This window comes from Diorhabda sublineata, chromosome 1 (genome assembly GCF_026230105.1).
Source record: "Diorhabda sublineata isolate icDioSubl1.1 chromosome 1, icDioSubl1.1, whole genome shotgun sequence".
Classification (NCBI taxonomy): Eukaryota; Metazoa; Arthropoda; class Insecta; order Coleoptera; family Chrysomelidae; genus Diorhabda; species Diorhabda sublineata.
This window is the reverse complement of record NC_079474.1, coordinates 19,880,605-19,893,512: the sequence shown is the minus strand read 5'-3', so window position 1 is coordinate 19,893,512 and position 12,908 is coordinate 19,880,605. Positions and strand designations below refer to the sequence as shown.

The following is a 12,908-nucleotide window of genomic DNA, read 5'->3' as shown; positions in this document are numbered from 1 at the left end:
TACTCATTTATAGGAAATGTGGATAAATAAAACGAATCACACTTCTGCTGAAGCAATAAATATGGAAATACAGTGCCGTATTATGCGGATGATGAAATATAAAGTAAACCACATAATAGTATTATGACTGGTCAAACTCTCAAAGTTTCTTATTTATGGAATTCAAGTGATTTAAAATTCCAATTAATGAATTGCCTATTCATGAAAAACTATAACTAAAAATAGAAAAAACCTAAAGCCAATATAGTTGAATGTGAATTACGTAGAATATTTATAGTATTTTGGATAAGTTTTTAAATAAAATGGTCCAACATTTTAAGAGAATTTGAAGAAATAGAATGCACAAAAGGAGCAGATTGTCTTCGGTAATTCATTGGGCTATCGTTGGAGAAAAGTATAAAACAAACAATTAATTTCTAATAGAAAATCATGTCATGAGTTTTTCAAGCACTATCCAAATAAAACATGATTAATTTTTCATATTTTTGTTTTCAGACGCGTTTATTTGAATTACGACTTGAATTCATTTGACCAGTAAGTTAATTTTTATCTTGATAATATTACTAGTCATCAATCAAATTACATACAAATTAGTTATGTCATTTTCAAATTTTCATCATTCTATCATCAGCAATTGAGTGGTTATATTTGTAGCGTTTACAGTTTTTTTTGAGTATGATGTGGAATGCTGGTAGCTTACAACGTTGGTGGAACTGGAACTTTCTGAATAGTTATATATATATATATATATATATATATATATATATATATATATATATATATATATATATATATATATATATATATATATATATATATATCACGTTTTTGTAATTTAAAAAGATATACCTCATCTTTTATATAGATATATTTTGTAGATTTTTCTCTATTATAATTTTTCAGTTATATTTTCAATATACTACAGATTTCTTCATGAGATTATAGCATGTTATGCATTCCACTTTCTTTTAACTAAAAACTGCGGCATAAACGGTTCTTTGAAAAACTTTAATTGTCCAACAATTAGTTATATATAATTTTTATCTTTTCTTTAGTTGTACTAAGATGATAAGTGCAGACAGGTTTTCCTGGTAATAAAATCTGACCGCTTCTCATCAGTGATTTGTTTAACGATTTTATTTTATGATTCTTTTACACTCATTTTCTAATTCGTAAACAAAGAAATCGGGAAATTTCCTCATTATATTCCTTCTATCTTCACATATTTGTTCATATAATGGTTCATGTTCTCTATTTCTCTAACAAACGTCACAAAATAAAAATGTAATCGCAAAATTAAAGCTTTCTACGTATAGGTAGACGGTAGAATAGTCAAAATGAAGTGGACAAAATTTTATTTATTTGGAATCAAAATATTTGACGGATTTAGCGTGACACAGGTTTACAGAAAATTGATTTACTGTGAGTACGTTTTTGTTAATACAAACATTTGGATACACTTTTCATTACTTCAAATTTTTATATTTCCAATATTTTAAACATATTTGGTACCACAACAGTAGAAAACTTCAGTAGAAACAGTCAGTTATTATTAGCAACAATTTGTGTATTGAGATTAAGCAAAAAACACTCACTCCACAGATATTTCTAATTTAACAAATCAATTACAGATGTACAAGTTCACACTTGAAAATGCAGCTCCGTACTGGGGCAGTATATCAATATTTGTTCAGCATTAAACACATTAAAAAATTATAGAGTGAAATTTTTTGTGTTCATCCAATGTGGATATAGTAGACAGCAACAGCTAAAATTAACAATGATAATTATTCTGAATAATTTCTGATAAAATTAGAATCACAGACACTTTCATAGATATTTCGGTTGTATAGTTAATTATTACAACGAAAATCGACAAGTTTTCGTCTATGATAGAAATATACAGGATGGTTTATTAAAAAAGGTCTACTAAATATTTGCCGTCGAGCTCACGTGGCATGGGAACAAAGCAGCTAATGCCCAGTAGAATTCTTCGAGAGCGAAGTGAATATTCATGGTGAATTTAATTAAATACAAAATCATATTGTTCAAAAGTGATCATGGCTTTAAAACCCTACCGCTTCATTTGAATGTTTAACATATAACATGTCAAGACATGTGTTCACTGCCTCTGTTACAGAATATGTTGAGCACAAAAACACCTGATGTCAAAACGAGTGTATCGCTCTTAATACCAAACTCAGACTAGAAGAGGACAGGAATTTGATACGAAAATTGTTCAATAAGTATCAATCAACTCATTAAATGAATATGTCTAAGTGGGCAAAGTATTTGGATTGATATCAAGAAGGTAAAAATCGCTCCTCTGGTTCTCTGTTTGAAGTATTTCGACAAAATCTGGAGAAAACTCACAGTAATTGGTTCAAATTACTGGTCATTCTTCCACGGTCTTTCTCAAGCCATACCTGAACGTCATCTTAACATCGTTGAAAAAAATGCTTATCAACAGCTAAAAATATTCCAAAAATTACTTACAATTATTGTATGTTTCCAATTAATTCATTTAGACAGTCCATTCATTATATATTCGTAAAGAATATCACTCGAGCGGATAATAATCGATTATTATTCATCACTCGTCTCTCAACGTAATCCTTTGAATATTACGCTTCACTAATCGTAAAATAATCGATTATTATCAAAGGTGTTTTGATATAACCAAATAACGCATAATGGAGTCAAGAGTAATGCCACAATGAGAGCTGTTATAGAGACGACTTAACGAGCAAGAATATAATTATTTGTAACATAAAAATATTGTTTAACATGATTTGAGGTACTTGCCATACAGCAACCAAAACTAAACCTTCAGTCTTCTAAAGGAAAGAAAAAAAGATATGATCTACCACAAAAGACGTGAGGGTTAGTTTTAGACATGCGCTTCTGACGTAAATTTGTTTGGTTTTTGAACCCAAAGTAACTAGATTCCTATATAGGATTGCAGCTAACATGTAATAGAAATAGCATCGAAGGAATTAAGTCGCTGGAACGAACTTGTGATACGTACACTTTTGATTATGATATTTCGCGTCATGTGTTGTACTATGCTTATTGTTTCGATCCACATCAGACAGCTTTAGATGGTAAAAGCGACGACATTAAGAATGACACATAAAAAATACTTCATTCACATCTTTGGAAGAAGAATCAAAGTTTTAGTAAACAAAGTTTTATTGAAAATACAATTTTTTCTTGAATTTCGCATTTTTTATCAGTCACCTAGCTTTAATACCTTTGTTCAAATAGGTACCAATACTAAAAAGTAATATTAACGTCTTTGAATAAATATAGTTAACGTTTAATCAGGTATTATAAAATCGAGTGACATTATTTCTAATTCCAACCGCAAGATTATAAAATTTGATTTTTGTAAACATTTTCTAACGTGAATATAAAAACAAACAATCCCACTTCATTTCCTACACGCGGTCAAACGAAACCAAACAAAAGCATCGTTGAAAGAAGACATTAACATTAAAGTTGGCGTTTCTATTGGTTGATGGCTTTTCAGAAATGGAGGACGTATATTCACTCGCTCGTCGGTTGAGGGGTGTTTTCTAAATGTTTGTCGTTAATTCATCATTATGATTCATATGCGTTCGAGACTGGAACCCGTTTTTACACCCTGAATGTTAAGGGTGTAAATTATAAGTTTAAGACAGATAGTCAATAATATCTGCGCTGCACACGATTCTCATTCCTCAACTCCACTCGTATTTTCTGGCGGGCGTTGGAAATATTCTCGGGATATTATTTGTTGAAAATCGGGACCTTTTTCGAACAGATTTATGTCCATAATTTGAATCTAGTTTCCGTCACATTTAACGCTAGCTAAAATTTCTTTTCCATTTCGATTTTTTTTTTCAAACTTATACTGATTATTTATTTAAATATTCGACGTGGTTTCACAATTTGAAACTAAAACAACATTAACTTCAAGCTAGCATCAAAATGAAGGTACATTCTGGTCTGGCTCTAACTAATCAATTTTTATTTTTAATTAAGCAAGATACAATATCGACAGTAATTGTTCTCAAAATCATGATTCCATGTAATTTATGCTTATTTTAATATTTGTTTTGAATTCGTAGCTTTTCGGTAATTTTAATTTCTTCATCCCTTGGGTACTCACTTGCCATTTATTTTCTTAAATATAGGCAGATCCATGCAGTATTTTGGCCTATTCAAACCTTCTGATAAAATCGTTGGGAAGAGGTGGTATCCTCTATGGCATTAATCATTTTTTCTCATTTACCATTCACCAAATTATGTTTTAACACTTTTAGGAAGTAGGGTTCACTCAGGAGCGGCGATGTTTTTTGAACATAAAATCGTTCTTCCAAATGTCAAAATGATATTGGTGTATTCAAAAAGTGTATATACAGGGTTTTTCACTTTTTTTATCCATGACTCTCATAGAAGCCGTGCGCACATGGCGACGAATTTCTTGCAGAGTGCTGACTGGCTCCGATAGGAGTCACAACAAATTCTTAGTCATTTAGGGTAAGAGGTTATAAAAACAATGAAAAAACTCAAATATGTCTATTTATAGCATATACAAACGTAAAAAATCAAAAAATAACAAAAGCTGGAAAATATTGGTTCACCAACAACAATCATATTTCAATAAAAAATACCAAAACTAATTAAAGGAAATTGCACTTATAGATAATTTCAAAATAATAAACAAATAATTATTCTTCGGAACATAAACTTATTTATTTTCGGTATATTTCCTTCTACAGGTGTGCTTTGGTGAAATATTAACCAACGCAAAATCCAGGTTGATCCGGACATTTTGCACAGTAGTAAATCTTTTGTTTACGTAGCTTATTTTTGGAACATTCTCTGCAACGCTTCCTATTTACACGTCCATCATTTCTAACTGAAGGGATTTTTGTTACGACATGTAGCGACTCATCATATCTTCTGACTAGTGTTTGTTCTGTCATCAGCTGAATGAAATGGATTGCTAATTTTTTGTACCATCTAAGCGTTTTCTGTTCACTGGGATAGCGCCCATGTATTTGTTGTAATGGAAAATTGGCTCGGATTTTTTTTTCGCTATGAGATCGTTTCCATATTCATTATTTATATCTATACAAAACATCTCTTTTATCCTTCCATTTTCCTATCATAATATCACTTACATACTTAGCAGCCGTCTCTCCTCTCATTAATGTTTTTGTTATAACTGTCTTTGGATTGTTTTTCCGTTTAAAGGAATTTATTTGTTATAGCGCTTGATTTCTACCAGATGTACGAGGATGTATTGATATCTAGTTAGTCTAGACCAGTTCCATGCATAAACAAAATATTGCGTTACCATAGCAACGAACAATAACTTATTAGAAGTGTCAGTGCAAAGTTTGACGTCAAAAAAATAACCAGAGTTACGCAATAAATTAAAAGAAAAAAGATGTTCACCGAAATTGTGAAAATCGGAAAACTAGAGTATCAAGCAATCATCAAGTACTTGTATTTAAAAGGGTTAAGAGGTAAGCAGATTCACGAAGATATGCTTAATACCCTTGGAGATCAATGTCCTTCGTATGCGACCGTGAAAAATTGGACTGCAAGCTTCAAAAGAGGTAAATTCTCCATTGAAGATGATGACCGATCGGGAAGAACAGTTTCTGTGTCAGTCCCCGAAAATATCGATGCAGTTCATGACATGATTTCTGAAGCACTGAATATTTCATACGAGCGCGTTCATCATATAGCTCACGTCAATTTGGACATGAGAAAAATTGCTGCAAAATGGATCCCCAAATGTTTGAATGTTGATCAAAAGCGTGCAAGGGTAGAAACATCGCGTTCGATCTGTGCTCGATTTGAAAACGATGTAGACTTAAACCGAATTGTTACTATGGATGAGATTTGGGTACATTTCTGCGATCCAGAAACAAAGCAACAATCGACGGAAGGCAACACTCTGGTTCTCCAAGACTTAAGACGTTTCGTGTCCAAAAATCTGCTGGAAAAGTTCTTGCTTCAGTTTATTGGGATTGCCATGGAGTGATCATGATTGATTTTTTGGATAAAGATAGAACAATACCTGGAGATTACTATTCGACAGTACTGACCACGGGAAAAATTGAAGAGAAAAAACGCGGAAAGCTATCCAAAGTTGTTTTGTTTTGCAGGACAACGCCCCTACAAAGAAATCTCATGTTGCCATACAAAAAATTAGTGATTCGAAATTAGTGTTTGAATAAGTAGAACACCCCCCTTATTCACCAAATTTGGCTCCGTCCGACTATCATCTCTCTTCTGAACTAAAAAAAGTTTAAAAGGTCGTAAATTTTCTTCCAACGAGGAGGTAATAAAAGCTGTGGAGGTCTGGTTTGCAGAGCCAGAAGAAACATTTGTTTTGAAAGGTCTAGAGGCGTTGCAGGTTCGCTGTAATAAATGTATCCAATTAAGAGGAGAATATGTTGAGTAATAAAATATTTTGACATTGAAATTTTGTTTGGTTCTATAGTAAGAATTTTTCAATATATCCTCGTAAGAGTGTAGAGGTGGGTTTGAGCTCTCGTTTTAAGAAGTCAATTATTTTTAACTTAAAGTGATTCTAATTAAAGTTTAATAGAAGTTATAAACATGGAAAAATCAAAATGACTAGTTAATCTAATATAGTCTTATATCGATATAAAGCACATTTTTTTATAAACTATGTTATGATCTAACAGAAATTCGTGTAGCACTGTTTTAAATTTTAGTTAAAATTGCTTCAATATTATCGAAGATAGAGTTATTTCAATGTTTTCTCTGGTTATATTTAACCCGCGGCATCAATTACGGCATATTTTAGCCATAATTCGTCTCGAATCCATTCTCCTCACGACGTTAACAAAATGCATCCTCTCTCGACTTGTCAAATGGGCTGGGCCCGACCTTTGAGTGATGACTCTTGGCAGGGGTCACTACACGTCTCACTTATCCACATGTCGCGTTACTTATGATAATCATAAATAGTATGTCACATCCTTTGCGAAATTATGAGAGACTGAGTAATCGTTTCTCTTATATTGTTATTTTATTTGAGCCTCTTAGTTGTCTTGCGTAAATTATCTATCTATGAACGTGTGAAATCAAAGGTGAGAATTAACCATTCAAAAGCTTGAGAAATATATATAGAATTTACAAATATACTGCATAATAGAAATAATCAATTGAAGATTCCTAATTTTCTGTTCTCTTCTTATAAATTTTCATTCATTATTTTGCAATTTTTGTGATACTTCAACGTTAATACCATGGTCTTGCTTAGTTTTTGACTTCCGGAAAGAAATATTTTTTTGTAATTTGAAGATAGATTCGCAGAAGTGCAAACTACAAGATATCCAGTACGGCCAACTATAGCAAAGATGCGATTCGAACAACGATTAAGTTGTTAAAGCAGTTCGAGAATTGAACTGCTTAGACACTGATTTAATGGCAAAACAAACAGAGGATAATTTTTTCAACAAAATGTCTATATTTTCTACCCATTGAAAGGCATCGTCAATATTTAGACCAAGAAACAAGATCGAATTTGAAGATCGTATTAAGTCATTCGTGGAAATGAATTTTCTTTGGAGCATTGGAGATATGTTGAAGAGATTTTGTTCTATATCCCGTATTGAATCAAGCAACTAATCTGGCTTGAACACTACACATGTCGGTGATGTTGTGGATTACATTCATTTCATTTACATTTGTCGGTGAATAGTTGGTGTTGCTTAACTGATTTATACGACCTGCTAACGAGTCAAAGATTTCTTGGAGAATCTGATTCTTGATTATATTAGAGACTTTGTCATTAATGTATCTCAAATTAGGAGAATCGTATCCGGCCAAATCCAGATCAAAATGTCTGCCAATACTAAACAACAACGTGCTGCTAGTTAATAATAACAAACTTAATAAAAATCAAAACAAACTCAAACGAACGGTACGACAATCAAACAAATAATGAATATGTTGTTGCAAGGATTCTAGAGATCATATCACTAGTACCTTTTTAATTGGGAGTAATTTGAATTGCTATCATTATTTCAAAATGATGTAATTGCAACAAATTTACTTGCTGATTTCCTAGAATCCTCAAATACCAGTGAATGTGATATGGTTTCAGCAAGTACCAACACATTACGAATGCAATGTGTGGTAATACCTCAATTCAAAATTTTCCAAAAAGTGGATATAAAGACGAGAATAGATAAAATGACGAGCGCGATCGCCTGATTTTACGTTATTACATTTGTTTGTTGATTTGCTTCACATTTTATTCAATTTTGCATGTTTTTAGTTGTAGATTGTTTCAACTGTTAAGAAAAACTTGAAAACGATAAATTCTTGAATAGATTTTCATTTGAAAAATGATAGTTACCTGTCATTCCTAGGGGGTTGAATGTTTTTTATTATATTTATGTTAAAGAATATCAATTTATAAATTATATTTAACGTGTTTTCTTTTTCATAAATATATACACTAAATACTACAAATCTTTTTCTTATCAATTCAAAATGTAATACAATCCGCCCTGTATTGTGGCGCTATCACAAACGAATATGATTTTAAGGCATACATAACCTTTTTGTGCGCATATAAATCAACCCCATTTTTTTTCTTCAGTTAAAGCTCACTGTATTTAATTGTCAGTCGGCGTATAAATCTGTCAGTTCTTATCACGTGATAAACGGAAGTGTCTTTACGACCATTGTAGCACCGCATTTGAAATTCACACAGTTTTCTGTGGCTCGAGGGTATGTATATATATACACGGACAGATATATAGAGTTTCGTAAATTAAATTATTTATTAAGAAAAACAGTAAAAGCACTGTAGATGCTCTTATTTAACAAGTTGTTTAAATATAATTTTTATTTGTGTCTGTATCCGTGTGAGAAAATCAGTTGAAACTGATAACGTTTTAGTAGATTCCATTTATCTGTCATAATTTTTGGGGTAGGTAAACCGATAAGAGAATCAAAGATATGAACAAATAAAAAAGGAAATTAGTCGACTGCCTAATTGAAACACCAAAAGTGGAGGAATCTAAAGTATGTATCATATTCAAATATAATTATCTCTTTTATATATTTCAAATACGACAAGGTATGAAGAACATTGTTTCATATTGGTTATAGAGGTATGAGGGTCTAAACTTCGATTTTTAAACCACATTTATAATAAATAAATTCATTATAAAAAGTCATATGTATAACTAGAGCTACTTCTTACAAATCCAAATTAGAATTGGAATCAGAAGGTGACTGGCTGTAGCCAATATTTTACACTGACTGGCTGGATTATTTCGTCAGCAATATTGTCCATCTTCCATATTATCTTTTTTTTTTCTCGTCCACTTTCACTTATTTTGAGAGATTTATACTTTTTGGAAACTTCTTCCTTCATCTGTGCTCAATTCAGGACGATTGATATGGTGGCCATCTAACCACAGTCCTTGCACGATTTTCTACAATTTCATCAATTTCTTTTTTTATGAATTACTCTTTATAAAAGCAAAACAAAGTATACAGTTTTTTTGAGTCTTGATTTCTCCTATGAACATTCTAAGTGATGTTGAATGAAGGTGGGAGATCTAGAATCACTTCTAATGCAACCGTTGGGCAAGATTCCATGGCTCCAGCTGCACATAAGCAAGCCAGTCTTGTACCTTCGAAATATTGTTTCTCGTGGTATTGAGACTAGATCTAATACCACAAACCACTGCCCCAAATGTGTTGATTAGTCTAAAAGTAAGGTAAGAATAAACAATATTTTTATTGTATAATCAAAAAGCAGCATAATCAATTTCTTGGACAATCTTCCTCTCCGCCTTTGATAGAAATACCCACGATGGTCTCTTCTGTTTCATACATTTAGGAGACTTCGGTGTATATCTACCAGGTCCAGGAAATATAGTCCAGTTTGCCGGTGGGGGTCTTGCAACCGGTTTTGATGTATTAAAAGCATGTAAATTTGGTGGTTTTTTTGTTATGCTCCCATAACTTTCCACATTATAATATGCCGGACCTGGATCCTTCGGATTTCTATAGCATAAACTTAGATCGTTCAGCATATGTCTAACATAGGGTTTCTTCGTGAATCTGTTTCCCTTTAGAAACTTTCCGGTTTTTGATTTGGAGGAATGGCGAAGCAGAAAGTCCAAATCACTTGGTTTCACGTAAAAATATTCGGGAGGATGAAAACTAGGTGGTGCGAAGTAGTTTTTTATAGTAGTTAGATCTCTTGGGCCAGTGAATAATTCGTAAGGACCTCTTGAGGATACTACTCTTTTGGTTATATCTGCTGTGTTTTTACCATCGTATTTCGTGATGTTATAGATATTAGAAGGTAATAAATATGATGGAACATTAGACTTAAAGCGATCTATAAATCCGTCAAATTCGAAAGTAGCTGTGTCAGACATCTGTTTCTTCTTAAAAGTTGAAAAATCACTAAGTTTCCGAAAATACGTATTCATCGGAGGACTATCGGGAGTTATATGGACAAACCTTTTACCGATTCCCATACCAACATTATCGAATACAGAATCACGTTGTCTCTGATAAATAGATTCATTAACATCATTTGTACCGGGACCTCCTAAAGTTTTCTGAAACGCTGCTTCTTCTAGCAATTTTGGATTTCTATCGCCGCGATACTCTGAAAAATGTTCGCTTTCTACCTTCAATTTCCAAAGATATCCGTTTTTAAAAGAGCATGTTGGAAATTTAGGATCGTAAGTACCTGGTCCAGCGTGAGAAATTGGTTTCCTTTGACTCCCAGATTTGTCCAAAGACGGATGGAGTCCTATAGTCGCAAATTTTTTTGTTGCAAATAGAAATGGTGGATGAGGTACGGCCGTTATAGTTTTCCTTTTTTGCATTCTAAATATGTTGTTGATAAACTTGAGGTACAATTAGAAATGTCAAATAAATGCCAAGCACATTACACATCATTTCATTATTAGATAAGATATATTTCTTCTTCATTTTTATGTAAAATTAAAATTTTATGTACTGTGAATGACATTTATTTGACATATTGAATTTCACACGTCTATTAATCAAATTATCAATGAATTTCTGGATACCATATTCTTTTCACATTATTTTCTTCATTTAGCTTCGTTGTTTGTTTGTTTGTGAGTTAACCCATTAACGTTTAGCCTTACCATATGGACCCGAGTATAGACTCCACTAAATCTTCTAGCTGTAATCTTATTATACAGCAAATTAACGAGATGGCGCTCGTTTTTGATTTAGAACAGTTGAAATAAGCAAATAAAACAAAACTATATAATATAGACCTAAAATCACTTGTTTGATTGCGTACCTAATGGTTTTTGTTAATTCAAAGAAATTGGAATGGAGCCAAATTTTGTGTATACACCATTTCATTTTGTCATTATTGTGACCGTTGATTTTCACAAAATATAGTGTCATGTCGAGGTTTCGTTAGGTATTATCAGTCCGTTACAATTTCATAACGCTAGGCGCTTAGACTACCTATTATTTGAACAAAAGTGCTGTTTGCTTCAGAAGAAGCTTAACTCTAAAATAAGCATTAGAAATTAATTACAGAAACGACATTGATCAGATATATATTGAGCTATCGAAGATTCAGGTGACGAAAGGGACGACAAGGCATATTAAGTATGTTCGTTGGGCTGATAATGGGGTTGTTAATCTAGTATCAATATGTTTATAGGGCACCTCCACTGGAAACAGTCTATATTCTAGTGGTGGAGAAAGAATAATACAAGTATCTTGACCACATACCATCGGCACCTATAACTCTGATATGGGGACTACAGAAGTAATGATTAAAAATATTTAAAGGTACCTGATTGGGATCTGAGGGAAAAAATGGTGGTTGAAAATATTCACTCATTATATATTAAATGCAAGGTTTCAAGGTGCTTGGCAAATACACAAAAAAAAACAAGGAGGAAGCTTAACGCAACTGCAGTTTAGACGAGACATTGTTAATTTTCACCTTAAAAAAATTGGCGTTCGGCCAAAGGGTGCTGGACTAGTGTGACATCGACCACCACTCTTTAAACAGAGCTTTCGATGGTCAGGCAGAGCAAACAAAAAAGAACTAGACGTTATTCGGTTAATCCATAATCTCACGATTACAGTTTTAATTTGGTTTTTATAGTTCTTAAACATATGAGTATATTGACTGTATCCTCGATGTTATTTCCTCCAAAATAAAAATAATAGTTTTTGATGAGAGTGCTTATTTCTCGTTTGTCATTCAAAATACCCGGTTTATTTGGTTTTATATCGACCTTTTGTTTATTTTCAACTAACTACTGTTTCGATATCTGCTTAAGGTAAGCAAATATAAATAGTTTATCTGCAATCATCTAATTTTTTTCACCACAGTTTTGGGTGTGAAACAAATCATCAGCCAATGAAATATTCCTAAGATGGAAAAATTCTGTCGATATTCAGTTATTAAAGTTGAAAAAAGTTGGTCCACCACTGGCGAATAACAATTTTCCACCAAAGCCGTCATTATTGAAAACGGAAATTTATGATTTCATTATAAGAGAATAAGTTCCATCTCATTTATGTATCGATTGTCGGACTTACCTGATAGATTGCTTAATTATCAGCTTTACGAAACGACGGCATCGCCATATTTCATGTTTCTGCTTGCACATCCTGGCAAAACGAAGACTCGATGTTGGCTAGTACAGAAAATAATGCGAGATAATTGAACGACTTACTCGGCGTTCTCTGCTATCTTGCTGACCGGGTGATCTCGCCCAGTTTCTGATTTAATAGGCCAGGCAAATTAATAACGATACATTATATTCGACAAAGTACAGTAGGTTTTATTCGAAATGGAAAAGCATCTGTCAATTTTCAAGAAAATCTAT

At 32.5% G+C, this 12,908-nt stretch overlaps 1 protein-coding gene across 1 annotated transcript; it reads right to left on the bottom strand.

Annotated features, from left to right (window-relative positions):
• Positions 1–9,803: 9,803 nt before the first annotated feature.
• LOC130452433 (lymphocyte expansion molecule) lies at positions 9,804–10,901 on the bottom strand. The gene has a single exon (XM_056791715.1). The coding sequence runs from the start codon at positions 10,899–10,901 to the stop codon at positions 9,804–9,806; it is 1,098 nt and encodes a 365-aa protein (XP_056647693.1).
• Between the last annotated feature and the right edge of the window lie 2,007 nt (positions 10,902–12,908).

Excerpts from the sequence above, each read along its gene's own strand:
- LOC130452433 (XM_056791715.1), bottom strand. The coding sequence starts at position 10,901 with ATGCAAAAAAGGAAAACTATAACGGCCGTACCTCATCCACCATTTCTA.